This window comes from Periophthalmus magnuspinnatus, chromosome 7 (genome assembly GCF_009829125.3).
Source record: "Periophthalmus magnuspinnatus isolate fPerMag1 chromosome 7, fPerMag1.2.pri, whole genome shotgun sequence".
Classification (NCBI taxonomy): domain Eukaryota; kingdom Metazoa; phylum Chordata; class Actinopteri; order Gobiiformes; family Gobiidae; genus Periophthalmus; species Periophthalmus magnuspinnatus.
In genome coordinates, this window is record NC_047132.1 from 4,970,786 (window position 1) to 4,991,224 (window position 20,439).

Below are 20,439 nucleotides of genomic sequence, written 5' to 3' on the forward strand. Positions count from 1 at the left end.
TAAGGTGGAACAGAGCATTTTGAGTTTTGGACATGTAGACAGACTGATAATAAATGATTACTCAAACATGTGTGAATGAAACAAAATACAACTCCAGTGCACAACTCTGCTGAATCCTCCATGTATCACTGATTTAGAAAATAAAATCTGAGAAGAAAGTATGTAACATTGGGTGTGTACCGTGGCGGTGAAAAAGGGGTTGATCAGAATAATGACGCCTTGAATAGAGAATTATAAACCAGACGAGATTACCCAGATGAATCACTCTAAATACAACATCAAGAAGAAACGATTAACGTAAGTTGATTTGTATAATGGGTCCACTTTAAGAAGTTGTAAGAAGTCATGTATGATTCTAAAGGAAATGGTAAGAAAAGTTACACAAACAGATGGTGGGGGAAGGAAGTGTCTCATAAATGATAAATGAAAAAGAGGAAGCAGGAGTAACGGACATATTTAGTCAACAACAGGCTGTGCATATAGGGAAATGTTTAAATGAAAATGTGAAATTTTGAAATATCTTATTAAATGGCATTCCTGAAGGTTGTTTTTGCAATAATTTTTTTTTTTTTTAAAGTATCGTGCTTGGTGTTAAAAGCACTGTACCCAATTTTGTTTTCCCATATATTTAAGCAAATGTGTCTTGCCCCAGTACAGTCTATTGTACAAGCAGCTCTTGAGGTCAAAATAAGTCCGATGTGTACTGTCTGCATCTAATTAGTAAGTGCTTTATTTTTCAATAATAAGGAAGTGAGCGGTTAGCATGCTAGTTGCTGTTAGCATTACCATCGTGGCAAACACCATTCTGGCTTCTGAAAGTTGTAAAAAGCACTTATAAACTTATCACAGTGATTAATTAGAATGTTTGTAATTCATAAAGTAAGTGAGGAATAACTTTGGACCACTGCAAACAGTTAAAAATATGAAAAACATAAATAAATAAGGTACTGTACTTTTTTTTTATTTTAATTGTCTTTAAAAATTAATTAATTAATTTTTTTTAGAAACTGTAATGGTGAATTTCTTGTCCTCCCACAAACCAGAGGGTAGCCAATTCAAACCTCACTCATACTGCATTTGTGTCACGGAGCAATCCACTTTGACCACATTATTCCAGAAAACACCAACCATATACTGTGACTGCACTAGACAGAGCACTCAAGTTGGTGTTGCCATTATTGTGAGGAGAACCACCTGATTGTGGGATTATTCACAATTATTGACACAATATATTGCCATTCCTCTCGTATTTGACCCACTTTATAAAACCAAACTTTCTGAATGATAAATTTAATCTGATGTAAATAGCCAGATAAACAAAATTCTCACAAATTGTATTTATTTAAGGAAGATTAAAAGACTATATTGTGACCTGAATAATCACAATTATAGATATACAGCCAAATATACATGTGCTCGGCTCACAAAATTGCATTAAAATTGTTCAAAGAAATAAAAAGTTCCCCACATCCATCAGGTATTGTTCTTTGATAAGAAGTCATAGTCATTTACTCTAGAGCTCATATCTTAACAGTTTTTTATTTATTGCAGCTAGACATTTTTTTTTGGGGGGGGGGGATCCTGCTTTAGAGTCATCGTGTCAGTGGAATAATGCATTCAATATTATCATTTATAGTCTATATTTTCTTATGCAGTATATCGTACTTAGTTGGGTCATGCATGCTCCATTAGGCCCATATAACACACTGGTTCACAGGCCTTGGCAAGAGTGATACTGAAACCACAACTGACTTTTACTTTACTAATGGGGATTTCACCACTGAACTCCTGCCGGATTTGCGGCTGTACAATTAATCAAAGTTTGATCTGATTGTGTCCAATTATCAATTAAAAAGCCCCATTTTGTTCTTGTGTCTGTTATATGGGACACTCGTGGATCATTATTTATAATTTGGACATTTTAAATCACGATATTGATCTAAAATGATTTAATAAAAGAAATGGGTCTCTGACTTCCATGTTAGAAAACCACAGTGCACAATGGGAGCAGACGTCACTGTCATCAGACTTTGTCCCTCCGATGGAAAGCTGCACATGACACTAGACCAAAATGACTACGTGACATTGCCTGATCCTGCGCGTATTAACGATTAAGAAAATAAAATTGGAGAACAATGTACAGTGGACATACACCAGGGACGGTAAAAACGTGTTTTGTGCTTTAACATGAGGCAATGTGATATATTGCTGAAGTAAATATAGACGATAATATTGAAACTAAACTATAAAGCAAAATTATACACAAAAAACTATTCTAAATGTACAAGATTGTAAAAATATGAACTGCAATAAATAACAACAATGCAACATTTAAGTAGTTAGTTTTGGGTTTATAGAACCCAACCTTCTACAGCTCAAATCTCACCACAGTACAAAAAAAATGACCAAATACTTCCCACTAGTACATAATGAATCCTTGATAAATATTAACCAACCTTACAGTACAACTATCATAATTTAAAACAGTTTTATAGGTTGTGCATGTTTTTAAGTGGCTTCTGTTACGAGCACAATCAAATTCTGATCATTATCTAATTTGAGGAGTGTCATTCAAATGTAGTGTAATGGTAAAATCTGATGAGTAATCTGATTTCTTTTTAATTGCCCACACCTGTGCATGTCTAAAGGGAAACTTGTAATAAAGGGAAACTTTGACATAGATTAAGACAAAATGTAAGATTGAAAGTGGCATTTTAAAATGGTTTACTTTCACTTACAATTACCACGGTTACATGAACGAGCAGACACATGGAATCACAAGCGCAGACAATCAGAGCCAATTGGCTGCTTTTTATTTTACGAGTAAGTACTTAATTATTACATTTTGTCATTAAGTGCTGCTTTTAGAACATACTCTTTTGGGGAAAACACAAAATTCACTCATTCAACCTTCACTTGTTTACAACCGTGGAAAAGTGTCTGCCCTCAGAGTTGGTTTAAGACTCAGAGATGTACTTGAGTTCACACGAACACCTTAGTTTCAATAGCCTTGGGTCAGAAAGCCAATACCATGATGTTGGTTTACACTAGGAACTCTTCAAGGAGGATTACCAGAAAGCTACTAGCAGTTTCACTAAGGGAGAAATGCCCATCTTAAGTATATTTTTTTGAGTCCCAGAGAAATGCTCAATGCTAAATGTTACAGTTTAGCTTTTTCAGTTTTCATTCATTCAAAATTATTACTTTAAAATCTTGTATCCAGGTAGCAGTTAATCCTGTCATGGTAATTACTGTATTGAGCCATCGTTCAATAAATGAAATCTGAAACAATATATTTGGGACCCAGTATTTATCATGTGTACATTTCTTCACAGCTTAAAATGTACTGAATTTCTGAAGTCTCCCCACTATTGTAAAGTTTTGCATATGTAACATCTAAGGCTAATCATTGGTTCATTCTGATATTTGTGCCTTTTAAAGATCCTGCATATTCAGTTTTTGTAGGATTATCTTGCTTTATTATTGTGTAGTAGCTTCAGTATTATAGTTTATCACAAACAGAAGCACAGTATTAGAAGTAAGAGCAGCCATTGCAGTAATAGTATGTGTTATATTTTACTGCTGCTGTGGCTGCTACTACAAAGTAAAATTGGTAAAGTACAGATACCTCAAATTTATTTTTTAGTAGATTTTACATTTGAGAGGAGAGCAGGTGTCTGTACTCACTACACTACGTTTTGAACAGGACTGAAAAGTAAAAGTTTTATTATTGACTAAGACCTGCTGAAAAGGCTGAGAGTTTATTTTCATCACAATTGTAGTGTGAACAAACAAAAATGTGAACAGTAAAACAGCTAAAAAAAAATTCTATTGCACAAAATTTAGTACTGATCTTTGCCAGTACATTTGAAGTTTTAAAAGATTTCAAAATCTGAGCAAAATACTTTAACTTTTTACTCTTTACATACATTTTTAAAAAAGTACTTTAATACTTTTAGTCAAATATTTTTTTTTTAAGCAATACTTTAACTTAAAGAAATACTCAAGTTAAAGTACAGATACCAGAGCAAAACTGAGCGCTTATTCCACCAACGCATAGCAGTAGTAGTATTTGTAGTACCATCAGCCATAGCAGCAGCAGTAGTAGTATTTGTACTGGTAGCAGCCATAGCAGTGCTAGTAGTCATAGTGTTTGTAGTAGTGACAGCCATAGCAGTAGTAGTATTTTGCAGTAGTTGTAGTAGCAGTGCTGATGTTTGGTGTCAGTTGTTTTGACAGTGGTGTCAGAGTGCCCCAGGACAGACTACTGGAGTACAGAGGAATGTGCAGTGAGGTAACAGATCAGATCATCTGTGCTGTTGTCTTGTGTAACTGATCTGAGCTGTTATGTTGTTTCCTCATCATAAACATACCTGTAGTTGTGTTTTGTTTTTAGTCATAAATGTTTAACATACAAACCCTGCGTATTTAAGCTGTTCTTGTCCCAAACAGAGAATACAGGAAGTGCTCCACGTTGCATGTGATCATGCATGTGCATGTACGCAGACAAAAAACCCTTACTAAACAAGTAAACCTCAGGGAAACACTGTGTATGGGTTTATTCAAACCTGTGTGAATGAAACAAAACACAACTCCAGGTGTGTTTTTGAGGAGGTTATTATAACACGGCTTAGAGCTCACAGTCCATTTGGTGTAATATAGAACTTTTTTGAGGTGTTGTTGGCATTCTACATTTTCACCAATGTCTTGTTTGTGAATACTGCCAGCATCTGTGCAATGTAAAGGTGCACTATGTAACTTGTCTGCCAGCTGCTTGTCTCCATGGAGCTACCTCACTGCTTTGCCTGGAATGTTCTACAGTATGGCATTAGCCGCTTGTCTCTATGGACTATCATAGAGACAAGCGGATAATGCCAGGTCAAGTTACGGGTCAGATCTGTGTAGATGACACATTCCCTTGTTACATGGTGCACCTTTTTCAAAAGTATGGAAAATGGGTTGAAGTAATTCAACTTGTATATTTATGTGTTTTTTTTCAATAGGCTTGATGCAGGGATGGACTTGATACTCAATACCAGTTCTGATACCATGATGATAATCAAAAACACTCTTTATTTAGACAGTAGAATGTCGATTTCAACATTAAATTGTGGCATTATGTTTGTGTGGGTGCAGATAGGTTCCGTCGTGGTCCATGGACATATACTAGTCTATGTGATCTTACAGTTGGTCGGATACAGCTCAAGACCGTTCTAAAGGAGGTTTATTTCTGTCCTGTGAATGGGACTTTTAACAATACTTGCTCAAGTTTTAGGGTTGTCAAAAGTACTGAATATCAGATACTAATCATTACTAATTTATATGCAAACAAAGCACCTTCTTGAAAAGGAGGTTGGTTTTATTACTCAAATCGACATCATGATTAAATGCTCAAAATTCAGATTATCATAAAATAGACCCTTTTTTATTATAGATGGATATCTTCATTGCAGACTCCTGGTCCAGAGTAAAAAACGACAAACAAAAGAAAAGTGAATAAAAATAAATAAATAAATAAAAGGCAAAAAACTATTTACGCCGTTTTGGAAAAAATTTAGCTGACACTTAATTTACTCTCTTTAAATAGAAAAGTTTTAAAATCTTAAATGATATTTTGTGCAACACCCAAAATATCTGTTTAAAATTGTGTCAAAGTTGCTATTTTGTGGCAAAAGGCGCCACATCAGTCTGTCAATGGAAGCTGACATAATCCATTCAGCAACTCAGTGAAGGGCATTTTAATCACGAGACACACAAAGCTGGCTTTTACAGACTGATATGAGCAGACTATTTGACACAAAAAAACTATGTATTTTATACATAGAGATGGTTGTATTAAAAAAACAGAGGAGGCTATTGTTCTGTCACCGTGGGGAAGTAAAAGGAAGAAGAAACTGGAGGAACACGACTGTGACTTGGCCAGAAAAGCTCGGCATAGTGGAGGGATGTCCGGTGTAGCTTGTGTGGACAACATGGCTAATGTGTGTCAGGCGGTAACGCTGTCCCCAGAGGAGATCGCCTACAGAAATCACTTTTACATGTAATCACTGACAAAGTTAAACAAGATGTGATGCTTTGGATCATCTACGTTTAACTGTATTGATTCACATATTTTAAAAGAGGAAAATCACAACAAAAGACTAAAGATGTCACTGAAGTACTCCTCCTGACCAGGGCTCAGGAGGGGATCCCAGTCTGTAAATCCCCACTCACAAATTTGTTTTGTGAGTATTTACTGTCACCTATTTTTAATAGAACACACGGTTCTGTTTAGATAGTATACAGTTAGTTATACAAAATAGAACCTTGTATTAGTCCTCATTTGAACTTCATATCCCCGTTTCTCTGTAGTTCTCTCCCATTGTCTCTCCCATGCACAAATAAACTGTTCTTAAAAATAACAAAACACCATCCATTAATATGGACTCTGTTTAAAAAAACAAACAAAAATTAAAGCCGCAAGCGGCATCGAACGGCCCTCACGGGCCGTGCTTCGCACTCGGCCGACCCGGCACTCCCTGTGGGTGGCGCTGACGCTCCACTTGCCTCTGTTTTATTGCAGCTTTGGACTCCGTTTGGCACCAAACAAGTGAAAAGACATCAGAAGTGCTGATGCACAAAATGCAAAAACATGGGTTTTCCAGGCATCGCCATGGCAACACCGTGCAAAAGACAAACTTGGCCCGTCGGACTTTTTTGACGGGGACGACCTGAAGAATCACCGTGCCAAATTTTGTGTTCGTCTTTGACGATAATAAGTCGTTATTAGACTTTGAAATGTACGAAAATGTGGAAATTTTCCCATTAGGATAACATGGGCGCTTTCGCGCATCACCATGGCAACCCAGTGAAAAATATGACTTGGGTCTGATTGACTTTTTTAATCAGGATGACATGAGGAGTCATGGTGCCAAATTTCACATTATTCCATGAAACTAATATTTTTCCCATGAATGGGAAAAATTGGGAGTTTTCCCATTAGGATAACATTGGCAGTTTGGCGCATCGCCATGGCAACACGGTGCAAAAAAAACACATGGGTGTGATTGACTTTATTGATTGGGATGACCCAATGGAATTTTCTGTCAAATTTGGTAACATTTGGGAAAACTAAATTTTCGGCCTTCCATACAAATTTATTAGATGTTCTGTAGGGGGCGCTATCGCGCCAATTTAGTTTCTGTCATAATGAGTAGCTTTAGGCCCAAAAGTTTTACAACTGATTCGAATTTGAGCCAAATCGGACTTTCCATGCGCAAACGGGAGCAAATTTTGACTTTTGAAAATTGCAAAAATTCCGATGGAATTTTGCGGCTTCGCCGCACGGAAACCACTATAGGGATCATCATAAATTGGATAAGTTTTGATGCCCCACTTGTCTAGATGATGTACAGTGAATTTCAGCCCTGCAGGTGAAGCGCCTTCAGAGGAGTTGATTAAAATGCGAGGACAATACTGGAGTGCTCGGGAGGAGCATAGAGGGCCCAAAAAAGGGCAGTGAAGAGAGAAGCCATCAGAGACCACATAACGATATTGACCTGCAGAGCCATTATGCTCGCCAAGGAGCACCTGAACATGCATCAAGTTTAGGCTGTGACTCAAAGACCTTGAAATTCCAGATGAAAAAAAGCACAGGGAGACCTGTTTATGTTACACAAGTGCAAAGCACATAGGTTCTTTGAGGTTTTAAATACTGTGATTGAATCTTACAGTCTCATTTGACATGATGCAAAATCTAGTGCTGACCAAGTCTCCCATTGGGCAGACTTGCTGTTCAAGACAGCTGTATCAGTATGTGTTTGGTGTTGGCATCATGGTCGTGGTGTGAGTCAGAAAACAAGACATCCATCTTTACCCATGGTTAGAAAATGAGAACAAGATGGTGGCATCTGCTTTACAACATTATTTGGGTAGTGTTGCTTCCTATGAACTCTCTCAGCAAAAAAAGCTTAGACTTTTCTTCGCTTCCTGCTATGGAGGTAACAAAAATATTGTATAATGGTTTACTGGCTATACCTTTTGCCTTGAGAAAGCCAAAGATAAAGATTTAAGAATTCAGTACACATTCCCTGTACCATGCCATAGTTTCATGGCCCCTGACCCTGATGCCCCAAAGTGTTGGGAGTCATTGGTGACAATGTGGGCTGTAAGCAGCTGTACAGTGGTGACTTCTGTTACCTGTTTTTTGAAGCGTGGGAAAAGGTTTGATACTTTCAAGTCAGCTTTCACACAAATGACCATTGGAGGGACTGCTGACAAAAAAGCTGATGTCCTCAAACTGCTAGGTGAACTTGGGGTTAGTAATGCAGTGGTGTCAGAGCATTTTTTATGAGGATGCTTTAGCTGACGAAGGATGCGATGTAGGCATACAGGACTTGAAGGAAAGTAGTGATGAGGAAGGAATAAGGTCATGAGATAATTAATAATGGATTTCTATACTTTAAGTGGGTTACTGAATGAAAGAAGTTGGTTATGGCGGATCCCTGCTTAAATATGAATTCAATATGATGGATTTCAATGAGTTACCAAAAAGTGTCTAACACTGAAATTGGCACTTGACACAATGTCAGTTTTGACTGTTGAATGTTTAATATACTGTAGAAGTTTATTTTTTGTATTATGTTACTTTTGTAATATGTGAACAGTGTAATGTGTCCATAGTAAAAGCCGAAGTTAAATCTGTCATCTGGACAAAAACTTGTAGGAGTGAAGCCGTTTCGTTCGATCATCCAAGCTGCTTCTTCACTTCTGGTCAGATTACTGGTGAACACTAGGGAGGAGCTAACTACACTGAAACTGTTAACAGATATTGTATACAGTTTCTATATGTAGGCTAGGTCTATTGAGCTACATTAAGTGTGAACTGTGCCCGAGTCATACTTAACATAATCATTCGGCTCTTAATGGCTGCTTTCACACCTTGGCATCCTGGCTAGCTCTATTGTGCTTTGTTTCCTTTGTTTTGGGTCTGAGGATAGAGTTGTAGATTGGTGAGAGATTGTCTCAGGCCTCCATTCCTGTTTAAGAAAGGATTGTCTTTAACTCCTCTCATACCATTTCTTTTCTGTCTCAGATCTGAACCTCGCTACTAGGTGTGGTTAGTGTCTTTGAACGAAAGTTCCTCTGGACCCACTGTACATCTCCATCTCACTCATGTGCAACATTTTAATGTTCAGTTATCCCAGGACCGAGATTCAGAGCATGGCTCTAAATTAATGGAATAACAATAGTAACAGTTTTTGTGTGAATATATATGTGAATGATAGTAGTAATAGTCCTCCTCCATGGCCTCCCTGAACTCCTCCCAACCCCAAGTTTTTGCCTCTGCAACTGCACGAGCCGTGGCACGCTTGGCCCGCCTGTACTCATCGGCTGCCTCAGGAGTCCCACGAGCCAACATGTTTCGATAGGACTCCTTCTTCAGCTTGACGGCATCCCTTACTTCCGGTGTCCACCACCGGGTTCGGGGATTGCCGCCGTGACAAGCACCGCAGACCTTATGACCACAGCTACGAGCGGCCGCATCGACAATAGAGGTGGAGAACATGGCCCAGTCGGAGTCCATGTCTCCAGCCTCCCCCGGGATCAGGGAGAAGTTCTCCCGGAGGTGTGAGTTGAAGACCCCTCTGACAGAAGGCTCTGCCAGGCGTTCCCAACAGACCCTTACAATATGCTTGGGTCTGCCAGGTCTGTCCGGCTTCCTCCTCCGCCAGCGGATCCAACTCACCACCAGGTGGTGATCGGTTGACAGCTCAGCCCCTCTCTTCACCCGAGTGTCCAAGACACGCGGTCGGAGATCAGATGACACGACAACAAAGTTGATCATCGACCTCCGACCTAGAGTGTCCTGGTGCCACGTGCACCGATGGACACCCTTGTGCTCGAACATGGTGTTCGTTATGGACAAACTGTGACTAGCACAGAAGTCCAATAACAAAACACCACTTGGGTTCAGATCAGGGAGGCCGTTCTTCCCAATCATGCCCCTCCAGGTGTCACTGTCGTTACCCACATGGGCGTTGAAGTCCCCCAGGAGAACAACGGAGTCCCCAGTTGGTGCACTGTCTAGTACCCCTCCCAGGGACTCCAAGAAGACCGGGTACTCTGCACTGCTGTTTGGCCCGTAATCCAACACAACAGTGTCCTGTCCCCGTGGGCCCGGCCACCAGGCGCTCGCTGTCGAGCACCCACCCCAGGCCTGGCTCCAGGGTGGGGCCCCTGTAACGCCGGTCCGGGCGACGTACCTTGACTTGTTTTTACACTCTTCATAAGGGGCTTCTGAACCGCTCTTCGTCTAACCCGTCCCCCTGGACCTGTTTGCCATGGGTGACCCTACCAGGGGCATGAAGCCCCCGACAACATAGCTCCCAGGATCATTCGGGCACTCAAACCCCTCCACAACGTTAAGGTGGCGGTTCAGGGAGGGGGTTTTCTGCAGTTTTCTGCAGTATTTTCGGTAAATATTCTTGAACTCGGATTTTATATTGCAATATTTGAACCTCACCCAAGACATTTACAGACACCTTTTAGTAGCCTAAATCAGACTGTATAGATTGTCATCACTATACAAAATATTTTAAATTTTGTCTTCATTTATCTTGTTTTGCCCATCCCATTCTAATCCAAACAATTTTCATTAACCCTTTCACCTCCAGATATCCCTGCACCATAATCCATCCATCAGTGTATGGCTTTAAGAAAATTGTGTTTAAAATGAACTCCCTGACCTTTTGTTTTCGCAGTTCCCCTTTTTGAGATTTCAGGTTCAGGAGGTTCATGTTACACAGGGGCTGCCATACTTGTTTTACAACATCGCTGGATTGCAAACAGCCCCAAATCTGGTGCCATTTGGCTCCTAAAATGGCATAAAACTTCTTGTTCACACATCTGTCTCACATCTGTTTTAACTACTGGAACAATGAATGAATGGTATTTTGTATTGTAAAAAAAAAGGGCTGCAACAATTAATCAGGGGCACACATGGTCCACTTGATTCTCGTAAGCAGCCGTACTGGTTTTGATAAAATGAACTGTTCTAATCTGGACTAAGGAACTAGACAATAAATTACAGATCAGATCTGTGGAGAGGCATGATGCATCTTAATTGAATATAAGTGCCAAACTGGGACATTGAGGGCAAAACGCTATCATCTCCATGGAAATGAGCAGATGTCAGACTCCCCCAACAGGCAACTTGCATAGTGTAATATTAAAGTACAGAGCTCGAGAATAGCTGGGTTAAAAAAAAGTGTAGATGGTTAAAACTAAATTATTACTTTCCCCAGACCTTAAAGGCGCTGTGACTGGTTTGTACTGTGACAAACATGACAAACAGAACTAGTTCATTTTTAATGGTTTGCAGTGGTTCAGACTTATTCTTCTTTCCCTTATGCATTCAGAGCATCCTAATTAGTTCACCAGACTTTTCACAACTTTTAGAGAACAGATTGGAGTTTTGCCATCACGGTAAAACTAGCAACAACTACAATGCTAACGCGCTATTCCTGATTATCAGATAATAAAAACCTTTCTAATTAGATGCAGACAGTGGATTTATTTTGAGCCTCAAGAGCTGCTTATACAATATATCTGTACTGTTTTTTTTGGTTCTTTTTGTTTTTTTTAAAAATCAGGAATAAACTATTATTACCTGTAGAGGGATTTTCCAACATGTCTAAGCTTGAGCAGCCATCTGACAAGTTGTCATATATCAAATGTTTGGCACTAGCATCCTGAAAGATGGTGAAAAGGTTTTAGACAGATAAACAGACACTTGTTAGTATTACAGATTTATTATGTTTATACACGTAAATGCTGCCCTGCCCTGACAGCAATTATTCAGACATGAGCGGCAGAGATGGCAGGGATGTAGAGATGCATTTATAATTATAGTGGTTGTCTGGCTTTTTTTTTTTTTTTTGCAATTGGGTCAGCACACAATTTCATATCGAGTTTTTTTTTCTACATCACTTACAGTATTATCAAGGGTTAAGAATGATTTAGTACCCTATAATATGTTTATGTCGTAACGTCAGGTGCGGACCAAGGAGTGCAGACTCGGGGCAGATTTACAGTGTTTATTTACAGTTTGTGCAAAAAACTGTTTTCAATAGTTAATTTAGCACACGCCGGGAGCGAGGAGCAGGAGGCAAACCAGGCAGGCGTTGTGTAGAGCGGGAACGGGGAAAGCCAGGACCGGAATAAGGACTGGATTGGGAATGAGACCAGGACGAGCCGAGCAGGGGTAGTCCAGAGCGGGAACGGAGACAGCCAAGACCGGAGCAAGACAGGTCCGGGAACGAGACCAGGGAGGACCGAGCAAGGGTAATCCAAAGAGCGGGAGCCAGGGCAGGAGACGGGAAGCAAGCCGGAGACCAAGACAGGACAGGAAGCGAAGACAAGGGGTGGACTGTACCGGAGCTGGAGCGCAGAGTCAGGAGCAGGAACGAGTGAGACCACCGAGTGTCTTCTGCCAAGCCCTCATATACTCGGCAGCAGGTGGTGATAATTATGCTGATGCACTCCAGGTGTGCACAGGAGGCATAGGAACTCCGCCCAGCTCCAGATTCAGGCAGGTAGGGGAGGGGGAGAGCACACAGGGACACAGATAATGCAAAAGGCAATAAGGCAAAAAACAACAACTTTTAACCCAACCCAAAAGCTTAAAGCAAAAAGAAATATATCCTTAAAATGAATGATTGATTGTACAAAGCAGATGTGTGTTTTACATGACTGATACGATTGTTTAGACACGAGATAAGCCAATGGCCAATAAACTTTGCTGATAAATCTTTTGGGCAGATTTTGCATATTTTCTTCAAATGATGTAAATTTAATGAACTTCAAACTCACCTACAACTGTGTTTTTGTTTTTGTTTGTTTTTTTCAATTACAAACCTTTTTAATGAGGTAATAACATTTCATTGAGTGTTGTCTGTGTAATCCCTCAGTTGTCCATTAGGGTCCAGATCAAAAGTAAATATGATGCTATTATCTAGGCAAAATTTTCCCAGTAAAATTTTCTTTTGCTATTTGATTGAGATACGGGACTTCTAATGCCTGTATCTAAATCTAATAAATTTGCTCTTGTCTCCAGGCTGCAGTGAACGGGGACAAGTCTCCAGCTGAGGCTCTCTCAGAGAACGACAGTGGAGTGGAGCTGACCAATGAGAACAGCCCTCTGACCGCTGCAGAACCTCCCTCCCCCTTCTGCCCCAAACTCACCGGGGGAGCCTCCTCACCTCAAGGTACTCCGCAAATGAACAACTCAAAAGCTGCAAGCCACTGAAGGAAATGACAGCTTTTTTTGCAACGATCAAGATGTTTTTTAAAGGAGACATATTATGTTTATCAACCTTCATGAGCTTTTAACCAAGGTATAACAGTGTTCCCTCATCACTTATTGATTTATGCATTAAGTTATCCTGCATTTCCAAATTTCTCCTATCTCATCCCACAGCTCTGTACATGGTTGTAATTACTCAAAAAATTAGGCCTCCATAAAATACATGTAGGGTTTAAAAAATATTATGTAGCCTTTTTCGAACAATAAAAACATAGTGGTGGTGATCCGATTTAAATCTTAGTAAGTAATATATGATGTGTTTTTATGAACTGTTTAACATAAAATTAATTGAACCACTTAGCGGGCGGGCCGTCGCCTTTGTTACAAATTTACAGCAATGTACGTGTATTTCTGCATCACCCACACAAACAATCTACACATCAAATGAAAGCTACGGCATTCATCTTTCTGAATATGTAAACCATTTACACCTCTAATCACCACAGTGCTGATAGGAAAGCCGTTTTTACAGAGAAGTCAGAAATGTGGATTTGGACTTCACTTACCTTTGAGTGCTCTGGTTCTGTCAAACATCAACATATTCACACAAAGTTGGTCTCATTCGTTCCGTAAAGGTCCAGAGAATATAATCCAGTCAAGAAATTATGTCCACAAAGGAAGTTAGAGCCTCTATGTCCAATCTGCTGCAGGAAAGTGAAATCTGTTCCATCACTTCTCTGCATTTCTTTTGTCAGTTTTAGGCATAATAAACTTCTGACAGCGCCAACTTTATTCCTCAGCACAAAACAAACTTGTTAGCTTGTGATTGACACCAAAGTTGGCCAATAAGGTGGGGGCTGTGGGTGACTGGAGCCGCGGACAGTGAATGAGAGCTACAGATGACTGAAAGAGTATGCCCCACTCTCCCCCTTGTAGAATCAAGCTGTTACATTACACACATTTAGTGATGTTTTCCTCTTAAAGCCCATGAACTGCGGAACACACTGATGCATGACATGCAGTGGTTTACTGTAAACAGACGGAGTTTGCTGCGCACGTAAAATTACGGACACATGTTGCGTAATTTTACGCAGCAGTTTTGCGTTTTAAACATGACAAAATGGACAAAACAAAAAGTGCGCGACCGAGGACACTGTGGATGTTTGTACAAGTTAAACTAGAGGCATCTCGGACCCGGAGCGGTTCGTGGAACCGAGTGAAGATCTCATGGTGGACTCAGGAGTAGAGAGACCTTATGTTTTGATGGACTGGATGCTGTTCCTGAGCGGCAAGCGTGGTTTATTCTGCTATTGACTTAATTGTGGGTCAAATGTGTATCATATGTAATCATTAGCATTAGCTAATGCTAATACCCCCCGACCACCACCAATCATCTCGGACATCGTCCGAGTGGGACTCGATCCTCCAACCTTAGGGTTGCGGGACCAAAGCTCTAACCACTGAGCCACTGTTGCATAATGACTGACTACAATCATGTACAATGTGTTCTTAGTTTCCAGTGTGTGTTTGTTCACTGTTTGCAGTGTGGTTTGTAAATATGTATTTATTTTTGACCCATACCACTTGTTTTGACTATATTTTATATACAAATATACATTTTATATTGTGTTTTGATATGATATATAAATGTACAGTAATAGAGCAGCTGGGTGTGCAGATACAGATTCCTCTCAGTGTGAGCTTTCAGTAGAGCCCTCACTGATGTCTGTGGGTTGAAACATTCAAAAGTTATTGCACTTTTTCCAAACGTTCTACAAATGTCTTCATTCGGATAGGTTTGGAGAGACCTGGACTTACCCATGATAAAATGATTGTAAAACTCTCATTTTTATAGGTATTGACCTCAAATTTGAAAGGTAAGTGGTCAACAATCTTGTCAGTTGAGATATAGTGTATTTTTGTCCCTAGCTACCTACTGCAGCTTTCTACACCTTAATTTTCACACAAAAAATTTAGGTGAGGATGAGAAAAACAATTTTTTATGTGTGTTCCAAAGTGTATAAATGCTCAGCAGACAAACCTACAGTGATTCTGACACCTGTGTCAAGGCAATTTCACCAAAATGACCCGGAATGCTAAGGGGTTAACATTATTGCAATGAGTTCCACTTGTTAACCTGGTGATATTTTTGTAGAATATTGAGCAGGACTGCAGTCTTTCAGTCATTTAATGGATTAATCTGTCAATCGATTCTTAGTTTATCAAAATTGAGTCGACAAATTATTTTATGTAGATTTTAAAGATTTATATGGGACAACAGGAGAAAGGAGAAGTTAATGAGTGGATTAGCTGAAGATTTGGTATTTTTTGGTATTCATATTTGTGAATCATGAGTTTAACCTTGTCCTTATATGTATTGCTTCCTAGTACTTTTTTTTTTTTTTGAACTCCCGTGCAGGTGTGGTCTTGTGAGTGCAATAGGAGTGGAGATAGGAGATACACAATCATTTAGGGTTTTTTGTTTTGTTTTGCCACTACTATTGGTCGACTACAGAACTAGTGTTGAGTGAGTGAACCATCTGTCTGTGTTTTTTGTTCAGATGGAAACTCGAGTGAGGGCAGGAAGAGAGCGAGGAAGAGGTGTGTGGAAGCGGAAGCCAAGTGGGATGCATACAGCCAGGTACAGAGCCACTGTAACACGCAACAAATATTCTGAAATACCAGTTTAAATATCAGGCAAACAAACAGACAAGACCTTTAAATGACTTGGACTTTAACTTGTACTTTTTTCCCCACAAACAGACTTTACCTTTTAATAAACTTTACCTTTTAATAAACTTTACCTTTTAATATACTTAAAGTTTATTAAAGTTAAAGCTTATTAAAGTTAAACTTTAATAAACTGTGGCTTTAATTGATGACCTTTAATAGCACCCAAGTTTAGTGCTTTTGGGGCAGATTTGAAGTGTTTGCAATTAAAATTGTGTCATAAGCACAACGGTGTGTGCCTTTTGTCATTCCTGGGTTTGATCCAGTATGGCTGACTTCGCACTTCAGATTTTTAACATAAGAAACTTTTACAAACTTTTACAAACTTTAAGAAATGTTGTTGTTTGTAGAAGTCGTCTGGGAAGTCCCAGTTGAGTTTGCGACAGACCCCTCGCCCCAGGACCATCTTTCAGGCTGGACAGACGCCCAACAACAGTAAACCCCGAAGACAGAACCGCAAACAGGACACGGCAGCGCCACAGGTGAGGTCACATCATGCAGGGTTTACACCAAATGTGAGCTGGATGCGGTTCAGAACCCACATGAGTCCAAGGGAAGGGTGATGTACCAAACAATTTATATGATGAGTTTTTTGGAGCCAGATCATGATTTTGATTTTATCACATTTCTTATAGACTTAGTATATTTATATTGCCTTGAAGAGGTAACTAAAGTCGACTGCTTCTTCTGAAAGTTCATATTTCATTGTAATTGATTAAATTCATTTGACACTCAGAGTGCATTTTTTAGACTGACCAGTAGGAGGAGTGGGTGGGAAAAAGTGTTTTTCTCTTGAATGCAGGTATATGCTCAGACAACAAATGAATTTCAATATGTTGTTTTTACCAAAATAGCAGAATGGCACATGAATGGCATCACAACTTGATTTTATCACCATATCTCCCAGGCCGACGTGAGGCCAAGTATTCCAAAGGGATTAAAATAACCTGAAAATGTGCTATGTATAATCCACTTTAATCGACTTTGACCATTCAGTCATCACCAATCTTTCAAGGTTTACAAAATGCATCAGATTAAGCCGAACACAATTGCATACTAATAGAAATTAGTTGTTCCAAGATCAATCAGATGAGTACTTGTGTTACCCATGTGAAACCGCTTTGCCCTAGTCACATACACAACGCAAGTGAGTGCAAATGAGGTATTACGGAGCGCTACAGGTGAGCCTACACTAAACAGGACACAGGGGGGTGCGGCAGGTGAGCTCACCGTAAAATCATGTTGCCTTGTTAAATGTTGTGGTTATGGACTACTTACTGAGTGATAAAACATTTTGACATGAATAAAAAATAAAAATAAAATACATAAATTACTTCTCATGCTGCGTAGAGATGACATTTAAATCTGTGGTTGTTGTTTCTAATATATCCTAATGGGACATAGTAAAAGAGAAATTCTGTCAACTGGATAAAAAGTTTTTTGTAGAAGGTGAATTTTTTTCTACTCATCCAAGCTCATCGTCAGCTGCTTCTTCAGTTCTGTAATTTTTCTTTAACAATGGGACCTACTGGGACGACCGAGGGATTACACAGATATCCTAATGGAACCTCTACTGTATGTATTTACGTATTTGAAAAGGTACAGTACATCAATCCAAATTTAAAAATGAAATGCACCTAAAGTAACCCCTGTACTATGAAAGCCGATTAACAAAACTATTAAATGATCTATTCCTAACATTCCAAGCGCTTGTGCAAATAGTTAATAGTAGTTAATAGTTAATAAAACTACTGCTTCATGACATCACAAAGTGCAACAGAGCATTTTGAGATGTGGACAGATAATAGTGTTACTCAAACATATGTGAATGAAACAAAACTCAACTCCAGGTCTGTTTTTGAGGAGGTAACCTTATTCTAACATGGCTTAAAACTCACACGAGTCAATTTTGTGTAATATAGTACATTTAAACATAGGTCCACTGCTTCACAGTGTCTGATGTGGGGTTAATTTATCACTCAAATTGACGGGTAAATACAACTTCTTAATTTGTGGAACTACCCACTTTTACTTGCATTCTATAAAACTATCACATGAAAAAATACTTATGGAAAAGCATTAATGTACCTGTTGGCCGGAGATGTTCCCAATAGAAAAATGTTACTTGCTAATCTCATCTTCTCTGTCTGTGCTTCAGTGTGGAGCCAGAGAGACCCCAGTTCTGCCCAGTGCAGTGCCTGAAGCCCCCAGTCTGGAGCTGATGGAGCAGGACTCTAAGGACTCAGCCCAAAGCAGCAGCACCTCCAGCTCAGAGGCACAGCCCGAATATAATGTAGGTTTGATTTTTAACTAATTTGGACTAGTAAAACATCTATATGGGAAAACTGTATCACACCATTAATAACTGTAACCAAGTAGTAGAGAATTAAGGTGCATTATGAAACTTTTCTGGTGTAGAGACAATCACCTGTTTGTCTCCATGGAGATGTTTTCCTAGAATGTTTCTCACAGTATGCCAGGAAAGTTATCCATTTCCATGGATGAAAGCAGGGGATGCCACCAGGGCAAGTTACAGGTCAGATCTGTGGAGAGGTGAGCTTGCTGACAGTAAGTGAATGCTTTTCAAGGTATTTCAAGGTGCTAAAGGCACTGAATGATTCTATTGATGCATGTGCAGGGATAGAGTAGAATTACCTGTTAACAGTTTGTCCTTCACAGCCTCGTTATTGGTGGTCTTATCTTCTGAGCAAAAGAAAACCTGACTCAGTTTGTCAAACCCTCCGCTGTGCATTACCCTGGAGCTTCTTTAACCACAATAATAATGGCTGCAGAGCAGAGCTTTGATTCACACAACTGTGAATGTGCTGCTTTTTCCTTTTAAAATGCCTTTGATTCTGTCATAATCCAAAGGTGTGTAGGTGTGTGTGTGTATGTATGTGTATTTGTGTGTGTGTGTGTATATATATATATATATATATATATATCAAAATCAGAAGACTTTTATTGCCATAGTCTGTGAACACAGTTCACAAACTAGGAACTTGATTCGGTGAAAAAGTGCAACATAAACACACTGAATAAATACAAATACAAATAAGGGCATGCACAAAGTTAAAAAGATATGCTTAAAAAAATCAAATGAAATACTTAAAGGGAGAAAATATGTACAACAGCAGCATCAGAACAACAGTGCAAAGTGGCTTATTAAAGTGACCGGTGTTATTAAGTGTCCAGTTTAGTGCAGATATTATAAAGTGTTCATGAGACAAACAGCAGAGGGGAAGAAACTGTTCTTATGGCGAGAGGTTCTGGTCCCAATGGACCGTAGCCTCCTGCCAGAGGGAAGTGGCTCAAATAGTCCATGTCCAGGGTGAGAAGTGTCAGCTGCTATACGGCCTGCTCGCCCCCGAGTCCTGGAGACGTACAGGTCCTGTATAGATGGAAGGCTGCAGCCAATCACCTTCTCAGCAGAGTGCACAATGCGCTGCAGTCTCTGTCTGTCCCTGGCAGTGGCCCCAGTGAACCACACAGTGATGGAGGAGGTGAGGATGGACTCAATGATGGAAGTGTAAAACTGCACCATCATCTGGACCGGCAGCTTGAGTTTCCTCAGCTGCCGCAGGTGGAACATCCTCTGCTGGGCTTTCTTGATGAGGGAGCTGATGGTCGGCTCCCACTTGAGATCCTGGGTGATGCAGGTGCCCAGGAAGGGGAAAGAGTCCACAGTGGTGATGGGGGAGTCCGTCAGGGTGAGGGGAGGTAGGGGGGCTGTGACTTTCCTGAAGTCCACAATCATCTCCACTGTCTTCTGGGCGTTGAGCTCCAGGTTGTTGCTGCTGCACCAGGACACCAGCCGGTCCACCTCCCTCCTGTAGGCAGACTCATCGCTGTCCGAGATGAGTCCGATGAGGGTGGTGTCATCCGCAAACTTAACCAGTTTGACGGAGTCGTGGCTGGAGGTGCAGCAGTTGGTGTACAGGGAGAAGAGCAGGGGAGAAAGTACACAGCCCTGTTGAGATCCTGTGCTGATAGTCCGAGTGTCCGAGACATTCTTCCCCAGCCGCACGCGCTGTCTCCTGTCTGTCAGGAAGTCAGTGATCCACCTGCAGGTGGAGTCAGGCACGTTGAGCTGAGCGAGCTTGTCCTGGAGCAGAGCAGGGAGGATGGTGTTGAATGCAGAGCTGAAGTCCACAAACAGGATCCTGGCGTAGGTTCCTGGGGAGTCCAGATGCTGGAGGATGAAGTGAAGGGCCAGGTTAATGGCGTCGTCCACAGACCGATTGGCTCTGTAGGCAAACTGCAGAGGGTCCAGGAGGGGGGAGGTGAAGGACTTGAGGTGGTGCAGGACCAGGCGCTCAAATGACTTCATGACTACAGACGTCAGCGCCACAGGTCTGTAGTCATTAAGTCCAGTGATCCTGGGCTTCTTGGGGACGGGGACAATGGTGGACAGCTTGAAGCAG

The 20,439-nt window shown here is 40.4% G+C and overlaps 1 protein-coding gene across 1 annotated transcript in view; it reads left to right on the top strand.

The window, feature by feature from the left end:
• Nucleotides 1-20,439, top strand: part of dnmt3bb.1 (DNA (cytosine-5-)-methyltransferase 3 beta, duplicate b.1) — a 60,985-nt gene that overhangs the window by 9,789 nt on the left and 30,757 nt on the right. The window contains exons 3-6 of the mRNA XM_055222989.1: nt 13,097-13,247; nt 15,847-15,926; nt 16,366-16,497; nt 18,174-18,308. Coding sequence (XP_055078964.1) covers nt 13,097-13,247; nt 15,847-15,926; nt 16,366-16,497; nt 18,174-18,308 — 498 coding nt within the window. The remainder of the gene's footprint in view (nt 1-13,096; nt 13,248-15,846; nt 15,927-16,365; nt 16,498-18,173; nt 18,309-20,439) is intronic.